This window comes from Nelumbo lutea, chromosome 1, assembly GCF_056320005.1.
Source record: "Nelumbo lutea isolate HS-2025 chromosome 1, American lotus-T2T, whole genome shotgun sequence".
In the NCBI taxonomy this organism is placed as follows: domain Eukaryota; kingdom Viridiplantae; phylum Streptophyta; class Magnoliopsida; order Proteales; family Nelumbonaceae; genus Nelumbo; species Nelumbo lutea.
Genome location: NC_142684.1, coordinates 75868023 through 75884691, shown reverse-complemented (window position 1 = coordinate 75884691; position 16669 = coordinate 75868023). Strand labels below are relative to the sequence as shown.

General features: G+C 35.9%; 2 protein-coding genes across 4 annotated transcripts in view; both read right to left on the bottom strand.

Moving 5' to 3' along the window:
• The window catches only part of LOC148875449 (AP-5 complex subunit zeta-1), a 68182-nt gene extending 60107 nt beyond the window's left edge, over nucleotides 1–8075 (bottom strand). For 2 of the 3 annotated variants that reach the window (XM_088965760.1, XM_088965762.1), the window contains exons 1-3: nucleotides 7631–7897; nucleotides 7394–7534; nucleotides 5532–5623 (exon numbers count right to left, since the gene is read on the bottom strand). In XM_088965760.1, the coding sequence (XP_088821886.1) occupies nucleotides 5532–5623; nucleotides 7394–7534; nucleotides 7631–7750 (353 nt within the window). In that variant the 5' untranslated portion in view covers nucleotides 7751–7897. Of the gene's footprint in view, nucleotides 1–5531; nucleotides 5624–7393; nucleotides 7535–7630; nucleotides 7898–7925 lie in introns of those variants that run through there. The other variant, XM_088965761.1, reaches the window with a different exon arrangement.
• A 6865-nt stretch (nucleotides 8076–14940) lies between these two features.
• LOC148875448 (aspartic proteinase nepenthesin-1-like) lies at nucleotides 14941–16417 on the bottom strand. Its single transcript, XM_088965341.1, has one exon. It carries the CDS (start codon nucleotides 16392–16394, stop codon nucleotides 15027–15029), a length of 1368 nt encoding a protein of 455 aa, XP_088821467.1. The 5' UTR covers nucleotides 16395–16417; the 3' UTR covers nucleotides 14941–15026.
• Between the last annotated feature and the right edge of the window lie 252 nt (nucleotides 16418–16669).

Below are 16669 nucleotides of genomic sequence, written 5' to 3'. Positions count from 1 at the left end.
GGGTTGAAGCCTTAGGCAACCTGATCCAACCTGAAGCCAGTCATATTTGTATGTATAAATATTATGTAAATATGTGTGTACGAATGCATGCATGCATACAACTATGCCTCCATGAATATATGTAAATGTGTAAAGCACTATAGCTTTGTCCTTGTACATATAATAATGACAAAACCAGTAAACCCTGATCCGTTAATCTTAAGCATAAGAACATTTCAGCAAAACTAAGGGAAGAAACTGGGCCAACCCAATCCCATCCCAACCCAAAAAAAGTCAAGTTGGGTTAGTTTTGGTGGTTCAACAACTTGGGATGCGTTAGAGTTGACCTCGACCTGACCTAACTCAGCCCAACTTGCACCCCTACCCTCAATCTGTGTCTAATAAACCTTTCCCCTGACACCAAAATAAACCTAGCACACGAGACAACGGATGGTTAAATAGCTTCTTAAGCAGCTAACTTCAGGTATGAAGGATAAGACAACCATTGGAACCAGAGGGACGAAAATGTCGATGCCTCACAAAGAATTAAGTCTACTAAAAGTCAGAAGTTGATACAAGTTAGAAGTTTTTGTGAAAGACAGCCTTTGAGGAGCTGATCTTACAAGAATCACATGAACTTTATGATGTATAAAATAAAGGGTAGGATAAGATTGTTCTGCAAAGTAGCTGATAGGTCACTTTTAGATGAGACAAATCTATTGTTGAAAATTCATCAGAACTCAGAAGTATATGTCGAGGGAAGCAGAACTCAAAGTAAAAGTTGAGGGAAGCAGGACAGAAAATGATACTGAAACTTTTGAAGCATCCAGACGCTAGTGGAAATTCTCAAATTGAGGGGTGGCTTATCTCATCTTGCACTATTGATGATAGAGAGATTATTCCATAATTGGGGCATAGGACCATCATAAGTCCAAGTAGAGAACAATGCCTATTGATGATGTTTTCAGGCCCAATTGGAGTTGGGGACTCCACAAGGGCTGAACTCCTTGATGTTCTCCAAGGAATGCAATGGAGAAGAGACAAGAACCTGAAATTGAAGGTGATCTAATGTGGTGATTGGAAGGCTGATGACCAGTGAGAAAGCAGTATGGTCCAATAAAAATGAACTAAGGAAGATTAAATGGCTGACAAGGAACAAGCAAATAAAAATCAAATGGGTACAAAGATTGGAAAATGGTATGGTTAAGGCATTAGCCAAGCAAGGGGTCACTAGGGATCAATTGTGAAGTGAAAAGTATGGACTGGGATAGGTAGTAGAAAGTATCCTCTCCAAGGGGTGTATGAAAACTTTGTACATACCATGTTTATTTAATAAAATCCCATGTTACTTACAAAAAGAAACAAAGTAAAAATAGAAAAAAAGGCCAGTTGATGACATTGTGGTTGAGTTGGATTGAGTTAGTGGCAAGGATCCATATAATAAGATTGAGGGATAGGGATGATCATGGGCTGGGCCAGACTTAGCACCTATTATAAGAGCTACAGCTCAGGCTCTGACCTTACTACTAATGATCTTAATCCTCCTATTCTTCTTATCAAGCTTATGTTTTTGGTATTTATAGTATTTCTATTCCTAAAAGTGTTATAGAGACATTTAAAATATTGGATTTGAAACAAAGACATGATGGAAGAGATTACTGATCTACATAAAAATCACATGTAGGAGCTAATTGACCTTCTTCGCGGGAAATAGGCAGTAGGATGCAAGTGCGTATTTTTTATAAAAAATCGAGTTAATGGATCGATGGAGAGATACAAGGTTAGGCTGGTAAAAAAGGGATTTATTCAAATATACAAGGTTGACTATACTGAAATATTTGCTCATGTAGCCAAGATAAACTTTATAATGGTTCTTCTATCCTTAGTAGCAATTTTTATATGGCCACTCCATTAGTTAAACATCAATAATGCCCTCTTGAATGGTGACTTAAAGAAGAAATATACATAATATAGTCACTGGGATTTCAACCTCCAGGTAATGATGGAAATTTATGTTGCTAAAAGAAATCCTTTGTACGAGCAAAAACAACCCCCAAAGGCATGGTTCAACAAGATCAATAAGTTGTTCAGCAAGTAGGACTTAGACAATGCCCATCTAATCGCATATTGCCTGTTAAAGAGTAAAAGTATGTCTACCCTGATAATTTATGTGGATGGCATTGTTATTACAAGGAATTGGGAGTCATTTTCAGAATTTGAAGAAGCTTTTAGCATCACATTTTGAAGCGAAACGATCAAGCTCCCTGTTGTTGGCATTCTTGGCCAGAATGTGCATTCTCACATCCTGGAAGAGGTAATTTACCACTACGAGTTAGTGCACCTTTCTAGGAGGTAATTCAATAACTCTTTTTATAGATGAGGTAATTTAACAACTTTGAGAAGAAACACAAACTAGTGGTAAGAACGCCATACATAGGATAATATTAACCCAAAGAGTATTCATCCGCCATAGTTGCTGTCCACTTACCCCTTCACGAGCAAGGGAATCTTCCAAAGAGTTGGCATACCTTGGGATCCAAGAAATTTTTGCTTGTACTCTTTAGCATAGCTGTCTAGCTTTCTTTTTCTTTTTTCCTTTTTTTTTATATATGAAATGGTCACTTTCATTAACAAATTAAGAAGTTGAACAAGATAATTACAACTCCCGACCCACATTCATAGCCACTGTTACAAAGCATCCCAGAAAAGTTCACTCCTCTTTGATCCTTGTTTGGCTAGAGTATCAGCCACCCCATTTGCTGTTTTTCTAACCCATTGAAAGTTTGCTCCAATTTCCCTTGCAAGGCACCAGACTTCTCTCATAACTTGCCTGTTGTTCCAGATTCCCAAACTTCCAGATTTCATCCAGTCTATTACTAATCTTGAATCCCCTTCTACTTCAATCTGTTGTAGTCCCATCTGTTTAGCCAGTCTCAGACCTTGCAGCAGTGCTAATACTTCAGCCCTTAATGAATAACCCACTCCTATTGGCCCTGAAAATAGAGCTAGAATTCTGCCTGCCCTGTCTCTAAAGACTCCCCCTACACCTGAGGGCCCCGGGTTACCAAGGGAACTTCCATCAAAACTGAATTTTGTTTTTTGTTGTGTAGAGGCTGCCCAACTCTCTTGAATTGTTGGGCTATATCTTGAGGAGTTTGCTACTGTATTCCAGCCCCTGTTTATATCATCCACTGTGAATTCCTTAAATAACTCATCAGGTTTTACCCAATGCACTATCTTGATAGTGATGCAATCAATCAAGTCCTCCCTCGATTTACTTTTTTCTTGAAAGATTCTATTGTTTCTTTCCTCCCAAACTAACCATAAGACTGCAGCTCTTGTGGCATAGCTGTCTTGATTCCTTAATCATGTGCTTTAGAGTGCATGGTCCTTCTGATTCACCCCTTAGCCAGCTTATAATTGATCTTGAGTCCCCTTCTACTGGTAATCTTGAGTAGCCTGCTGTGTTTACTAGTTCCAAACCTTGCATTGAAGCTAATAATTCAGCGATGATGGAATACCCAACACCAATAGATCCAGAGAAAGAAAGCATTACATCCACTGGATGGCTTCTGAACATTGTCATTGAAACCTGACTCCCCATGATTACCAAGGCTGCAACCATCAAAAGTTCATTTTGATTCTGCCCACCAGCAGGGGAACCCACACCACACTGGTTCAACTACCTAGTATAACAGTGTCCAACTACCCCCCGTGGCAAGTTGATCTGCGATTGCATTAGATGATATTCTGACCTATCTGAAGCAGGTTTCCATGCTGTTAGACAAGAATCTAGCATCCCTAACAGCACGTCTGTGCATCAGAGAAACCTCCTTTCCTCCCCTTAACCAACCTATCACCACCTGTGAATCCCCTTCTACTTTCAAACTTAAACAATCCAAAGAGGAACCTAGTCTTAGACCTTGAAGTATGGAATGACTCTGACCAGATTGCAGTCCCCTTTCCAATGAGACTAAATAATTGCTTTTTTATATGGATCATGAGATCTCTGTTTACTTAAGAAAATTACAAAGAACAATGGTTAGTAGGAAATCCTGAAAAGGTTACACAACATTGGTTCCAAAAGGCATATAAATATTATTTGATTGATTAGTTTAGCATATTATTTTTTTGGCTAGCCTAAATGCATAATATGTATTTTCTTAAGTGAAGTTGATATATACTTATACCATAGACTTCCCCACCCTCCTTTCTTCTCTTGAAGGTTAACCTGCTACACATATATAACCAACTAAATAGATAAAGGACAATTTATGTCTCTACAAAATAAAAAGGCCAGAGAACTAAATATTTTATAAAGTTTGCTTGCTCCTACTACCATATCTAATCTCCAATACAATCTCTTTCCACCATAATCATATATTATCTAAGACCTACCTTCTTACCATATAAAGACAATCATATTCATCAGAATCTAAGCCTTGACCTAACTATATGGGGTTAGCTACATGAATCCTGTTCCACCATTCCATCCATTAAGTGACATATCCATTCTTAAAAAATGGGCCCTTAAATCATCATCATCATCTAAGCCTTGATCAGACTATATAGGGGCAGCTACATGAATCCTGTTCTGACATTCTGTTCCATTCAGTGACATATCCATTGTTAAACAATGGGCCCTTACAAAATTTCTCACTGTTCCAACACATGTCCTTTTTGGTCTGCCCTTAGCTCTTCTAGCCCCTTCAACTTATAGTAGATAGGGCCCTGTAATCAGGTCAGATGATTTGGAATGGATCTGGATAAATCTAAATCCAAACCAAAATCCAATATGTCAGACTCAGGTCAGATTCGGATTTAATCCAAGTCCAATTATACTTTACCTTTCTCAAAAAGAGTTACATGCATAATAAATTTATATAATATAAATTATTCAATTAGTCATTAACTTTATATAATTGTATATAATGTCAACATATACATAATTATATATTTATATTACATATATTATAATATTTAAATGGACTTGGATTTTAATTGGGTTATATGCCGTTAAATCCGCATTTGATCCTATTATTAATAAAATGCAAGTTTTAACATCCAAATCTAGGATAATCAGATCGGATGTTGAGTTGGGTATTGAACCTTTGGAGTCCGTTGACAGCCCTAGTAATAGATCATTCTTCTTTTTGGTGCTGTAGATGGCCTTCTCTGTACGTGGCTAAACAATCTTAGTATACTTTCCTTCATTTTATCACCTATTGGAGCTACTCATAATTTCATTCAAATAAGTTCATTTCTGATCCTATCCTTTCTGGTCTTCCCACTCATCCATCTCAATATCACATTTCAGCTACACGCATTTTATCAACCATGTAGAGCCAATAACCTCTCCAATACCATCCTTAACGAAATGTTAGCTTCTATTTATATGTGAAAGAAAAGATTCAACTTGATGTAATTCACTCTTGATGTATCCAAGCTGCAAGTCAACAAGCATGCACATAATATAGATGGATGTTTTAAGTCAATCAGTTTAAACGATAAAGCATTCAAGGGAATTTGTTAAAATGTTTTAGTATCATTACCGGCTTAAACATGAACGGAAAAAAGTCCTTAGGCTAGGATCAGCATCATGCAGGATCACCTCCCCAAAGTCAAGAAAAAATTGAAGAATGGCCTAATAGGCAATAAAAATAAATTAGAATTACTGATTAAATTAACATAAATCGTAAAAATAGGAGCCAAAATAAAGAAATTTAAGCAAGCAACCAAAAGACACAACTTTAAATGACAGTACTTAGTCAAAACTTGATAAGCATGGCTGTGAGAAAGAATCAAAATTTAGTATGGTAGAAACAGTGTTAAGAAGGATTATCCCTTAAACAATTAGACTATAAAAAGAGAAACCATACATAAGACAAAATGAGAAAGAAAAGGATAGTGGAACCAATACCCCTTCCATTAAATGAGCTATGAAAGCCAAAAGTAAGACAAGGAGTCAAGGTATATGAAATAGAAATACATAAACTTCTACATAGTTTAGAAAAAAAAAAAAAAAAAGACAATACTTGGTGAAACATAAACCTTTCAGAAATTGATCAAAGCTAAGCTATCATGGTTGATAAAAACACGGTAGCTAAAAATGATAGCAGGACTTAACTCTGCCTTAAGGCCTTTGAGTTACTTTAATCAAAATACCCCAAACTAGATCTACACATATCCAAATAAGGAAACTTTATTTTTCAAGAAAGAACTTATGAGATACTTTTCAGTCCAAAACTTTTTCCAATTACCATTAGGGCCTAAATTGGATTTTGCTTTCTTCCACTAGAATTATTACCTAATCAAATTAAAATTCACTAAAATAGGTAGATTTTTTTTCAGGAGAAATACTGTATCACATAACTCCACCAATGGTAGCATGTTTTACACTGCCAGTCCTAAGCCCAGATAAAGCCATAAAGGAGGAAGGAAGTTTCAGGTTCACAACCAAAATAAAAACCCTTAGCCAACCCAATATGAACACAAAGACTGAAGTATTACATAGCTCTTGATAGAGCACAACAGTGGGGTAGGATTCGTGCCGCCAAAAGGGTAGCTGATGGTGGACTGGATTTTATCAGAAGGGTTGTGGAATGTTATGTTTGGAGATGAGAAAACTGATAGTGAACTGGATTTTATCAAAGCTAGCAAGTGCAAGCAACATGAAACAGAAAGAGCACCTTTAAAACTAGCTTTTTCCAAATGAGTGGCAATTACAACATTGGACATGAGTTTTGGAAAATCCATATCAAGAGAAATAGCATACTTTGCAGTATATGAGAAATTGGAAGCTAAATGGTGGGTACTAGTAAAGCAACATGGTTGTGAGACTTTATCCTTTCTCAAGAGAGAAACCATCTGATAATCAAAGCAATATAAGTCATGAGTCATGACAACAAATTTAGATATCCATATAAGTGAGAGTCCCGATTATAACATGCTAAATTAAAGCATTAATTCTTGGTGGCATTAAAGCACCCAATAGAGAATGGAATAAGGGCAGGAAAAGGATAATCTTCAGAATGTAGTGATAACTTATGAAACTATAAAAACTTTACTTAGCAATCCTCTATAAGTCCACAAAGTAATCTCTCTTTAGATCATGTCCCCCATGTAGCTGTATACCCTAGTAACCTCTGTTTAGATCATGCCCTTGGCATTTCATATAGTATCCAGGTTCAGTTTCCTAATTATTTGCCTTTCACCGTTCTCTCTTAATAAATTCATACAACATGTTTATAAAAAACAAAACAAATTGAACCAGGCTTCGAGAAAAAACCGTCCAAGGTAGATCCAAGATCATTATACCCTCAATACTTCCATTAAAAGTTCATGCCAGAAAAGAATCAAATTCCAGTTACACACAACAATGACAGTAGCAATAGCCAAGAAAATGAAATTATACCAGCAAGAGGAGTCCATTAGATGTCCTTGACTGAGACAATGACGCTACCGACCGTTGAAAAAGCTTGTTTATATGCGGATACACCCTAGCTATCAAATCCTCCGATTTCTCAGATTTACACATCTCATGGAGATTTTTCACCTGAAAGAATCCCATAAATAGATGGTCATAAATATGGAGAACAATCTATTTAGAGAAGGAAGGAAGAATCGAAATTTTCAGAGAGTAAAAACTTACAGATTCACGGATAGATGAATCGGAAGCAGGGTCATTTGCCGAAGAGGAATCTCTGGTACTAATAGATAACAATTGGAGGTGATATTCCCAGTCTTTTTCTCGATTCACTGGTTTTGCCATCTCCCGACGTGATTAGAATTTCTGTTTTCTTTTCTTCTGTTCTTCCGTTTTAGTTCTCTATTGTCTGTGACTCAGACCGACCTTGGAAATTCAGTTTGTTAAACACCAAGGGATTTTACCTGAACTAACTGATAAATGGATAAAAGAGCGCGGAATTAACGAAAACAATGTATACATGCTCACAAAAAGTGTAGCTGAGACTCCCGCCTTCACCAATCAGGCAATCACCACGGTTGGGCCTTGGGCGGGTTAAGGTTATGAGGGGAGACGAGACGTGCTGCACTTTTTCCTGCACTCTACGTTCATTCACAAGTAAAAGCACCGTAGGTTCATTCAATTGCCTATCTCTATTAAGTTTTTGATGGAGCAGGTGAATGGGTGAAAATTAGAAGGCAATTAGCCATGCAAGAAAGACCAACACACACAAAAATTTAGTCCACATCAATTACAAATTTACAACTTCCATTTATGAGTTAAAATGAATACCCTCTTTCAAGGGTAAACTAGCGGAGGGGGTCATCCGTTGCAGGGCTTGCTCATAAACTATCAGGCTGAAGTTCGATTCGAATTAGAGACTTGAGCTCGAGCTCGAGTTTGGTTCGAGTCAAAAACTTGGAAGTTTGAGCTCGGCTACATTTGATTATAGGTCTCTCAAGCAACCAAAGTACCAAGCTAAGGTCTCCCTCAATTGTCGAGGTGCCAAACCGAGGTCTCCCTCAGCTGTTGAAGTGTCGAGCTAAGGTTCCCCTAGCAGGCGAGGTGTCGGGTTGAGGCTTCCGTTAGTTGATAAAGTGCTAAGCTGAGGTCTCTCTCAATTGTCGAGGTGTCGAACTGAGGTCTCCCTCAATTGTCGAGGTGCTGAGCCAAGATCTACCTCAGTGACCAAGGTGTCGAGCCGAGGTGGCACCCTATGTACACACTCGATTAGTTTCGTGAGACCTTTGATTGCAGTTCTCCCTAGTAGCTAAGGTGTTGAGCCAAGGTCTCCCTCAACTGATGAAGTGTCGAGTTGAGGTTTTCCTCTATTAGAGAGAGAGTGGCATTCTTGTAATTTATAAAGAGAGATAGAGATGGCAGGAGAGAAAGAGAGAGAGATGGCAAGAGAGAGAATGGCATTCTTGTAATTTGTAAGGAGAGAGAGTTGGTAGAAGAGAGTGGCATTCTTGTAATTTGTAAAAAAAAAAGCAAAAGAGAAAGAGTGTGGCATTCTTGTAATTTAAGAGAGAGAGAGAGTTGGTAGGAGAGAGTGGCATTCTTATAATTTGGAAGGAAAAAAACAAAAGAGAGAGAATTAGTAGAGTGGCATTCTTGTAATTTGAAATGAAAAAAGCAAAATTTACTATTAGATTCCATTTCTTGCCTTCTCAGGCCTTCTTTTCTACACATTCCAACTTAATGTATTTATATTGATTATATATTAATATCATATATTTGGGGCCTAATCTCATTTTACTACCTGAATTTCAAAACATGTTAATCTAGTACCTAAACTCTCACAACGTTTCCATTTACTCCAAAACTATTAAGGTATGCAAAAGGATGTTGATGTCACGCAATCTAGAAGTTCCCTCGTGTCTGATGACTCGAACTCCGATTTGGATATTTCCTAGTCAAGGCTGAGCTAATATATACTGCAAGAATAAGAGAATTAGAGTGCCCATTGTCTTTACCCAGGGAAAGCACTCCAATGCTTAAGTTAGAGAGGTTTTGTGAAATCTTTTGAGAGATTGAGAGAGCTAGAGAGTGTATAATCACATGCGTACCTTTTTCAGGTAGAAGTGAATGCCTTTTATAGGCATTAGTGTTTAGAGACTTCTTGTAACGGGCTTGAGCTTCTCACGGAACTGTTTTCGCTTCGTTCAGGCACGTTAACGTACAGTTGCAAGATCCACACGGGGTTACGATCTACCCAAGTAACTCTGTGGCATGCAATGCGGTAGGCTGGTCTAACGGTCGAGGTATCAGCACTCCAGGAATCTCGACTTGGTAAAGTACTATCGAGTCAGCAGGCTCTTCCTCGTAGGTTGCCATAAACTCCTACAACTCAGCCGGCTCCCAGGATTGGTCGTCGTAATCTTACGAGGTCAACCAGTTCGGTCCTACCGAGGTGGAGGCCGACCTGGACGAGGTGTTCCAAGCTAGCTTGCCGAGCTAGTTTGCTTACTTAACGCCCAGATGTCACCCCGAAGGCCACATGTTGCAACATGATTGATCAGACCAAATTACCCCTCATCATATGCAAATGCCCTTTAGATGTTATATAGTTTTCATTATCAACCATCCAAATGCCCAAATCTCTTTGGATTGGCGGTGGGTTTGGAGTTGTTTACCATTGCTTTGGTTCAATCTTGATTCCTAAGGAAGAAAATGATGAACAATGTATCATTTAAAGGGTAATTTTGACATTTTTAAATGTTTAAAGTCACACATATCATCGTGTGATACAAATAACTAACATACAACTAACAACAAAGACTAAATTGGGATGTTTTGGGAGTTCAAGTAGATTGGCACATTTTGAATTTTGGGCACCAAAGTGAGACTAAGCCCAAAGTATAGGTACTAATATGCAATATTGCAATTTACCCTATCTTTAACTACCATAGGCCTATATATATAGACTTTTTCTTTAACTACCATAGGCCTATTTTTGAATGTAATCCTTCTTTATGGTGAGGACAAAATGTAGTTTAAACAACTATTTTTAAATTCATATGTTCTTTTTCATGGAATCACATGTTCAAGGTGTTAATGAAAAAAGGGTATATCAACTCTTGTTACCTCTCATTAAATTCCAATTAAGGTATACTAAATAAATAAGCTTTGTGAACTTTTTCTTGACTAAAATATCACTACTTTTGAATTTGATCCTCATATAACTATGAGGGCAGAAAATATAATTCAAACTACTACTTTTCACTTAATTTAATTCTCTCTTATTAAGTCTTACATTTAAAATGTTAATTCTCATTCTCTCATTCATTTCCTTGTCACCAATAAATCTTATTAATTAAATCCACATCCAATAATTTTAAAGATATATAACCTACATGTTTAAATGACTTAAAGATGAAATTGCTCTACTTTGTCCAAGTGGCAGATAAGTGATTCAACTATACAAGTCATCCAGGTTAACCCATGATACAAAATAATACAAAATTAAAAATAAAATAAAATATTGAAAATACAAAAAAAAAACTATCAAATTTTCTAGGCACATGTTTGATATATAATATTATTTTTATAATTAATCACGAGAATGGAAAAGAAAATTAAAACCACCCCAAAATGAAATCATTGTTTTTCTTTTTAAGTGGTTCGAGTGTTCAATCCATCATGTCAGAATTATATAATGACAACAGATTGGAACAATTAAGATTAATTTTAATGCATAGCTAGAAACCATCTTGGTGAGGTGTTGGATTACAAAGCTTATAAACTAGGTATTACATCCATTAATAAGGCTGAGGCATGGACTGCGTGGGAAGCTTATAACTTGGCTATGAATTTCAGTGATTTCCCTCTAGTTATTGAAGGCAATTCCAAGCTCGTGATCTTCGGCCATAACTGTGTGACAACAGCCCCATGGAACCTTAGGAGGATCATTCTTGATTGTTGGGAGCTGAATGAGAAATGCGAGGAAGGTATCACCCATAGGCATGTCTACCGCGAAGCAAATCAAGTTGCTGATTGGTTGGCTCATAGAGCCCATGAAGCTTAGACGCCTAACCCAGATTTTGTTTCAACTAATCTCTGTAAGTTTCCATTGCCTTTTGCTTTCATTTGTTCTAGCGATTTGTGGGGCTGTCTTGTGTAGTAGCCCCATTTGGTTTTATAAAAATAACAAAAATAAATGTAAATCAAAATTACAGAAAATATAAATAAATGTAAAAAATTGTGCACATCTCTAATATAATATTTATCATGTTAAATAGAAATAAATATAATAAATAAGAAGTAATTTTACTATGAATGGAAATGGAACACAAAATTTAAATCCATCAACACACTATGCTTTATCATCGGGAGTAATTCACTTGTTGTTGTATGTATCAACAAGGGGCCATTTAGGAGGAATGATCCAAGTGAAATGGAATATTGTATATGGAGGGATGTAGCTAGATCGAAGATGGGTTATTCAGATAGGAGCCTTGATCCAAGTGGATCCATCTTATGTCCTAAGTAGACTTGTTCATGGATTGGATTGGGCTTTGCTTTTTATTAAAAGAAAATGTGCCCTGGTCCAAGACCATTTAAAAAATTACACATATACACATCTATACATATACTAAAAGCGAATGTGCCATATCAACACATCTATTTACAGGAAATTCATTCTAATTTTGAGATCAAATCAGCCCCCACTAGATTGCCCCCCACAAATGTCCACAACACATACCTGCAGTGTATTAGGAACATCTCGGAATGATCACATCATCATTTCTAGTATATGATCGGGAGATGTTCCCAATACAGGGCGGCGTTGTGGGGGCAATATTTGGGAGGCTGATTTGAACTCTCTAATTTTCTGCTTTTTTTTCTTTAATTTTTTTTTAAAATCCATGTAATTATTCCAGCAACATCAATGTGAAGGCAGAGACATTTGGACTTCCAAAGTGTCTCTCGCCCACCTATGCTGCCTCCATGATGAGAGGTTTAATATGTTTGGTCTCCCAAACCAAAGGTTTCTTTGGGAACACAAAGAAACCTCTGTTATGTGCGCTTCAAGATTAATTGTCATTTAAATCTTTCTCTTTCAATCCTCTTTTTTTCTTTCTCAAACGTTTCAGGTTTCAAACTTCTCAAACATCTCAAGCACTGTTGTACGTTTCAAATCTTTAAACCATCTCAGATATACATCTCAGGACCGTTTGCAATCTCTTCTCTTTCAAACATTTGCAGTCTCTTCCCATCTCAGATTTACAAATGTTCCAAGCTCTTATTAGGACGTTTCAAATCTCCAGGTTGCAATCTCTTATTGGGATGCTTCGGATGCACCGACTGTAGCTATTTCAGCGGTTCAGATTTTCCTCCAACTTTCAGACATTTGCAAACATCAAGTAGGAGTTCAAACCACTTCTATATCGTAAACACATGTATAAACAATTGAAAAACGGATTTAAAAAAAAGGAAAAAGCGTCCAAAAATTGTTGTATACGAATCTGGCGACGCAAGACCCGTTTTCACAATCTGGGCGAAGAAGACGATCAAAACGGTTTGTGACGACCCGTTTTCGACAATTCGATTGCAGGTACGGTAGGCAGGTCGTCACAGACCCAACCCGTGTATGATATGGGTCCCCTGGATTCGTGTATAGTACGGGCACTTCGACCCGTGCACAATACAGGTGCAATAAGGATGATGATGATTATGATGATGATGATGACAGGATTATTATTATAATTAATAATCATAGTTAATCATAATTCATAGTTATAGTTAATTTTTTAAAATTATTATTATTAACCATTGTTTTAACCAATTATACTTAAATTAACATGAATGTAGTTATCAGAAAATTACATTTAATTACCAAAAACTGTCATAAATTAGTTTTAGCCAAGAAAATAACAAAAAATTACAGTATTAATTATTTTTCAAAATTAAAATTACAGTATTTAATTACCAAAAACAATGGTTATTTTATAATTAACAGTAATTACCTGTTAACATTAATTTTAAAAAATTACCAAAAATAATGGTTAACAGTAATATAACTAACAAGAATATAATTAAAAGTAATTAACAGTAATTATTTTTGTAAAAGTAATTAACAGTATTTCTAATAAAAACAGTATGAACAGTATTATTAAAAATAATGTATTTATTAATTAAAATACTTTTAATAATTATATAATTATAATTAACAGTATTTTAATAAATAAATTATTTATTAAGAAACAGTATTAAAAATCATTACAGTATTTTTAAATACATAACAGTATTTAATGGTATTTTTAATTTACAGTAATTAATTTAATTAACAGTATCCATTACAAAACCATATTAATAATTACAGTATTTTAATAATTACTGTATTTATTAATTAACAGTATTTTCAATAACATTATTAAAAATAATGTATTTAATAATTAACAGTATTTTAATAAGTACAGTATTTATTAAAAAACAGTATTTTAATTACATTATTAATTAACTGTATTTAATCAGTTATTGTATTCTGAACTAACAGTATTTTCAATTACTGTATTATTAATTACAGTATTTAGTAAATAACATTATTAATTAACCGTAATTTCAAAATAATATTATTGATTAACAGTATTTATTAAAAATAATGTATTTATTAATTAACAATATTTTTAATAATTAATGGTATTTTAATGATTAACAGTATTTTAATAAATACAGTGTTTACTAAAAAGCAGTATTAATAATTACAGTATTTTAATAACATTATTAATTAACAGTATTTCATCAATTACTGTGTTATTAATTAACAGTATTTTCAATGAATACAGTATTTTATTAACAGTATTTTCAATTACTGTATTATTAATTACGGTATTTAGTAATTAATATTATTAGTTAACTGTAATTTCAATACAGTATTCTTAATTAACATTAATTTAATAATTAACAGTAATTTCAATAACTATTGTATTTTAATTAATAGTATTTAATAATTAATGTATTTATTAATTATATCTGCATTAATTAATTAATTATTTTAATTTATATTTTTAAAATAATGACTACAATATTTTTTGTTGCAGACTCAACAATAGTGATGAGACAGTTAAAATGGTTCAACATTTTTTTAATAATTTAGGGCTTAATTGACTTTATCATTTATGTGAACATTAATGAACTATATTAACTTTCTTTTCCATGAATTATATTGTTTATGATTATTTCCATAAACTATGCAATTGGCTTTGTTTTGGACATTTTTATTATAATTTAATTTAATTTTTTTGTCAAATAGATTGAACCATTATTTTGATTCTTTTAATTTGTTTATAAGTCTTAATTGAATCACTCTTGATTAACAAAACCCGTGCATGACACGGGTCTACTAGTACTTAATAATATTATAAAGCAATTAAGCCCCACGTCTTCTATTCCCATTCCTCATCTACTTTTGCTTTAAATTCTTTTAACAAAGTTAATGCACGGTTCCTGATGTGAGTACCTCTTTACCTCTATGACAATGAACCTCTCGTCAGTACCCGCAAAACATAAATTTGTGCATTCAAATGCCAGATTTAACCAGAAATTTATTCCAAAAAAAAAAAGAAAAAAGAAAAACACTTCAAGATACATCTTTAGAGCAATCCTCGCTAACAAAGGAGAGTGCATTTCTATTTGCATCATATATGAACCGCACATTCTGTTGCTGCATTGCCCCCAATGTTGTAAGCCCTTGGTCTGGCTTCATCGCTAGGCAGAAAAACCTGTCTTTTCGACTAACGTAGAAGGCATTCTCTGGTATCACTTCTAGATCAGCTCCTCGGAAGTGGAATATAAATTTGGGAAAAAGATTGAAATTAGTCGGCAAAACATAACAGAGATCTAAACCCAAAGGCCTCTGGTTAATTCTCTTCAGCTTCTGGTTCGCAAAATAATCCATCAATACCCCCTTCACGCTGTCGTAAGGCTTCTGATCAATGTAAGTGAAGGCAGAGCCAGAGTCTATGATGCAGCCGCCACTGCCATCCGGTTTCGACGCAAACGTTCCCGGCGGGAAATTCATACGGTGGGTTCCTACAGTGATATCTACCAGATCCAGTGCGAACATATTTGGGTTCTTCTTGTATTGCTGAAATGGGGTTGTCTGAAATTTTCCACCCTTGATGACTATGTCGCTGCCGAACCTTAGATAGCTGGTAACCTTCATTGAGAGAGCAGATTCTACCAAACAGTAAGAGAAGCGTCGATTGATTTGGTCACGCAGCTGAGCTACCAAGGAAACGACGCCTCTGTTCATTCCCACTATCCCATCAATCTCACCATCAAACTTGAAGTTAAGGTTCTGATTACTACAACCAAAGTATAAACCATTTTTGGCCTCAAGTGACTGATTACTAGACAGAAAAGTGAAGGTTTCAGAAGAGAGAACTCCCTTGGTTGATGACCCACTTGCATATTGTTTTGTGTAGATGCATTCTCCATTAACACATTGAAGGTTCTTACAGAGAGGGTGTTGGCAGGGAAGCTTGCGGTAGGACTGGGATTGTCTGGGGTCGAAGATGGGATCTTTCTGAGCAAAACAGGAGCTGCAGGGCTGGCACTGAGTCCAAATGAGCTCGCTGCCGGTGTCCATGATCAAGTTGTAGCCTTTGTAGGGGGTGCCGATGCCGATTCGCACCACATAGAGGAAAGGGTAGGTGTCAGCTCCAACCTTTGGACGGATCATGTCGGGTTGCACTGTTGTATTGGATGTTTCAATCGCCATTGCAGACTTCAAATAGTTCATCCGAGCGTCGGAAATTTTCACCAGCCTCTGGAGTCGTTGGAGCCGAGTGAGGTTTCCTGGGTACAGAGGAGAGAGTGGAGAGTCTCTATGTAGTAGCTCCAAGCTGAAGCCGGTCGTCTTGGCAATGGTGGAATACTGCAGTAGGGACAATGTGAAGACGTAGACAAATAAAGCAAGCAGCGGAAAACCTTTGCCCCCGGCCATGTCTAACGTTGAATATACTAAACAATATCGAATTTCCTTTCTTATACTAATCGTCATTCCAAGCTTTTTGTCCAAGTTGAATATAATCAATGATTAATGAGGAAAACCAAAGGAACTGCAGACGGTTATTCTCTTAAATTAGTTAGTTGCGCTAGCATGATTTCATGAACACCACCACAACATGTGTAGATTTTGTGGCAATCTCAGACACCTGGAATTGACCTACGCCAGATGGGTCTCATTTAGGAGAAATCTCTATATGATGAGATGAGACT

Coding starts and splice junctions, on each gene's coding strand:
- LOC148875448 (XM_088965341.1), bottom strand. CDS start 16,394: ATGGCCGGGGGCAAAGGTTTTCCGCTGCTTGCTTTATTTGTCTACGTC.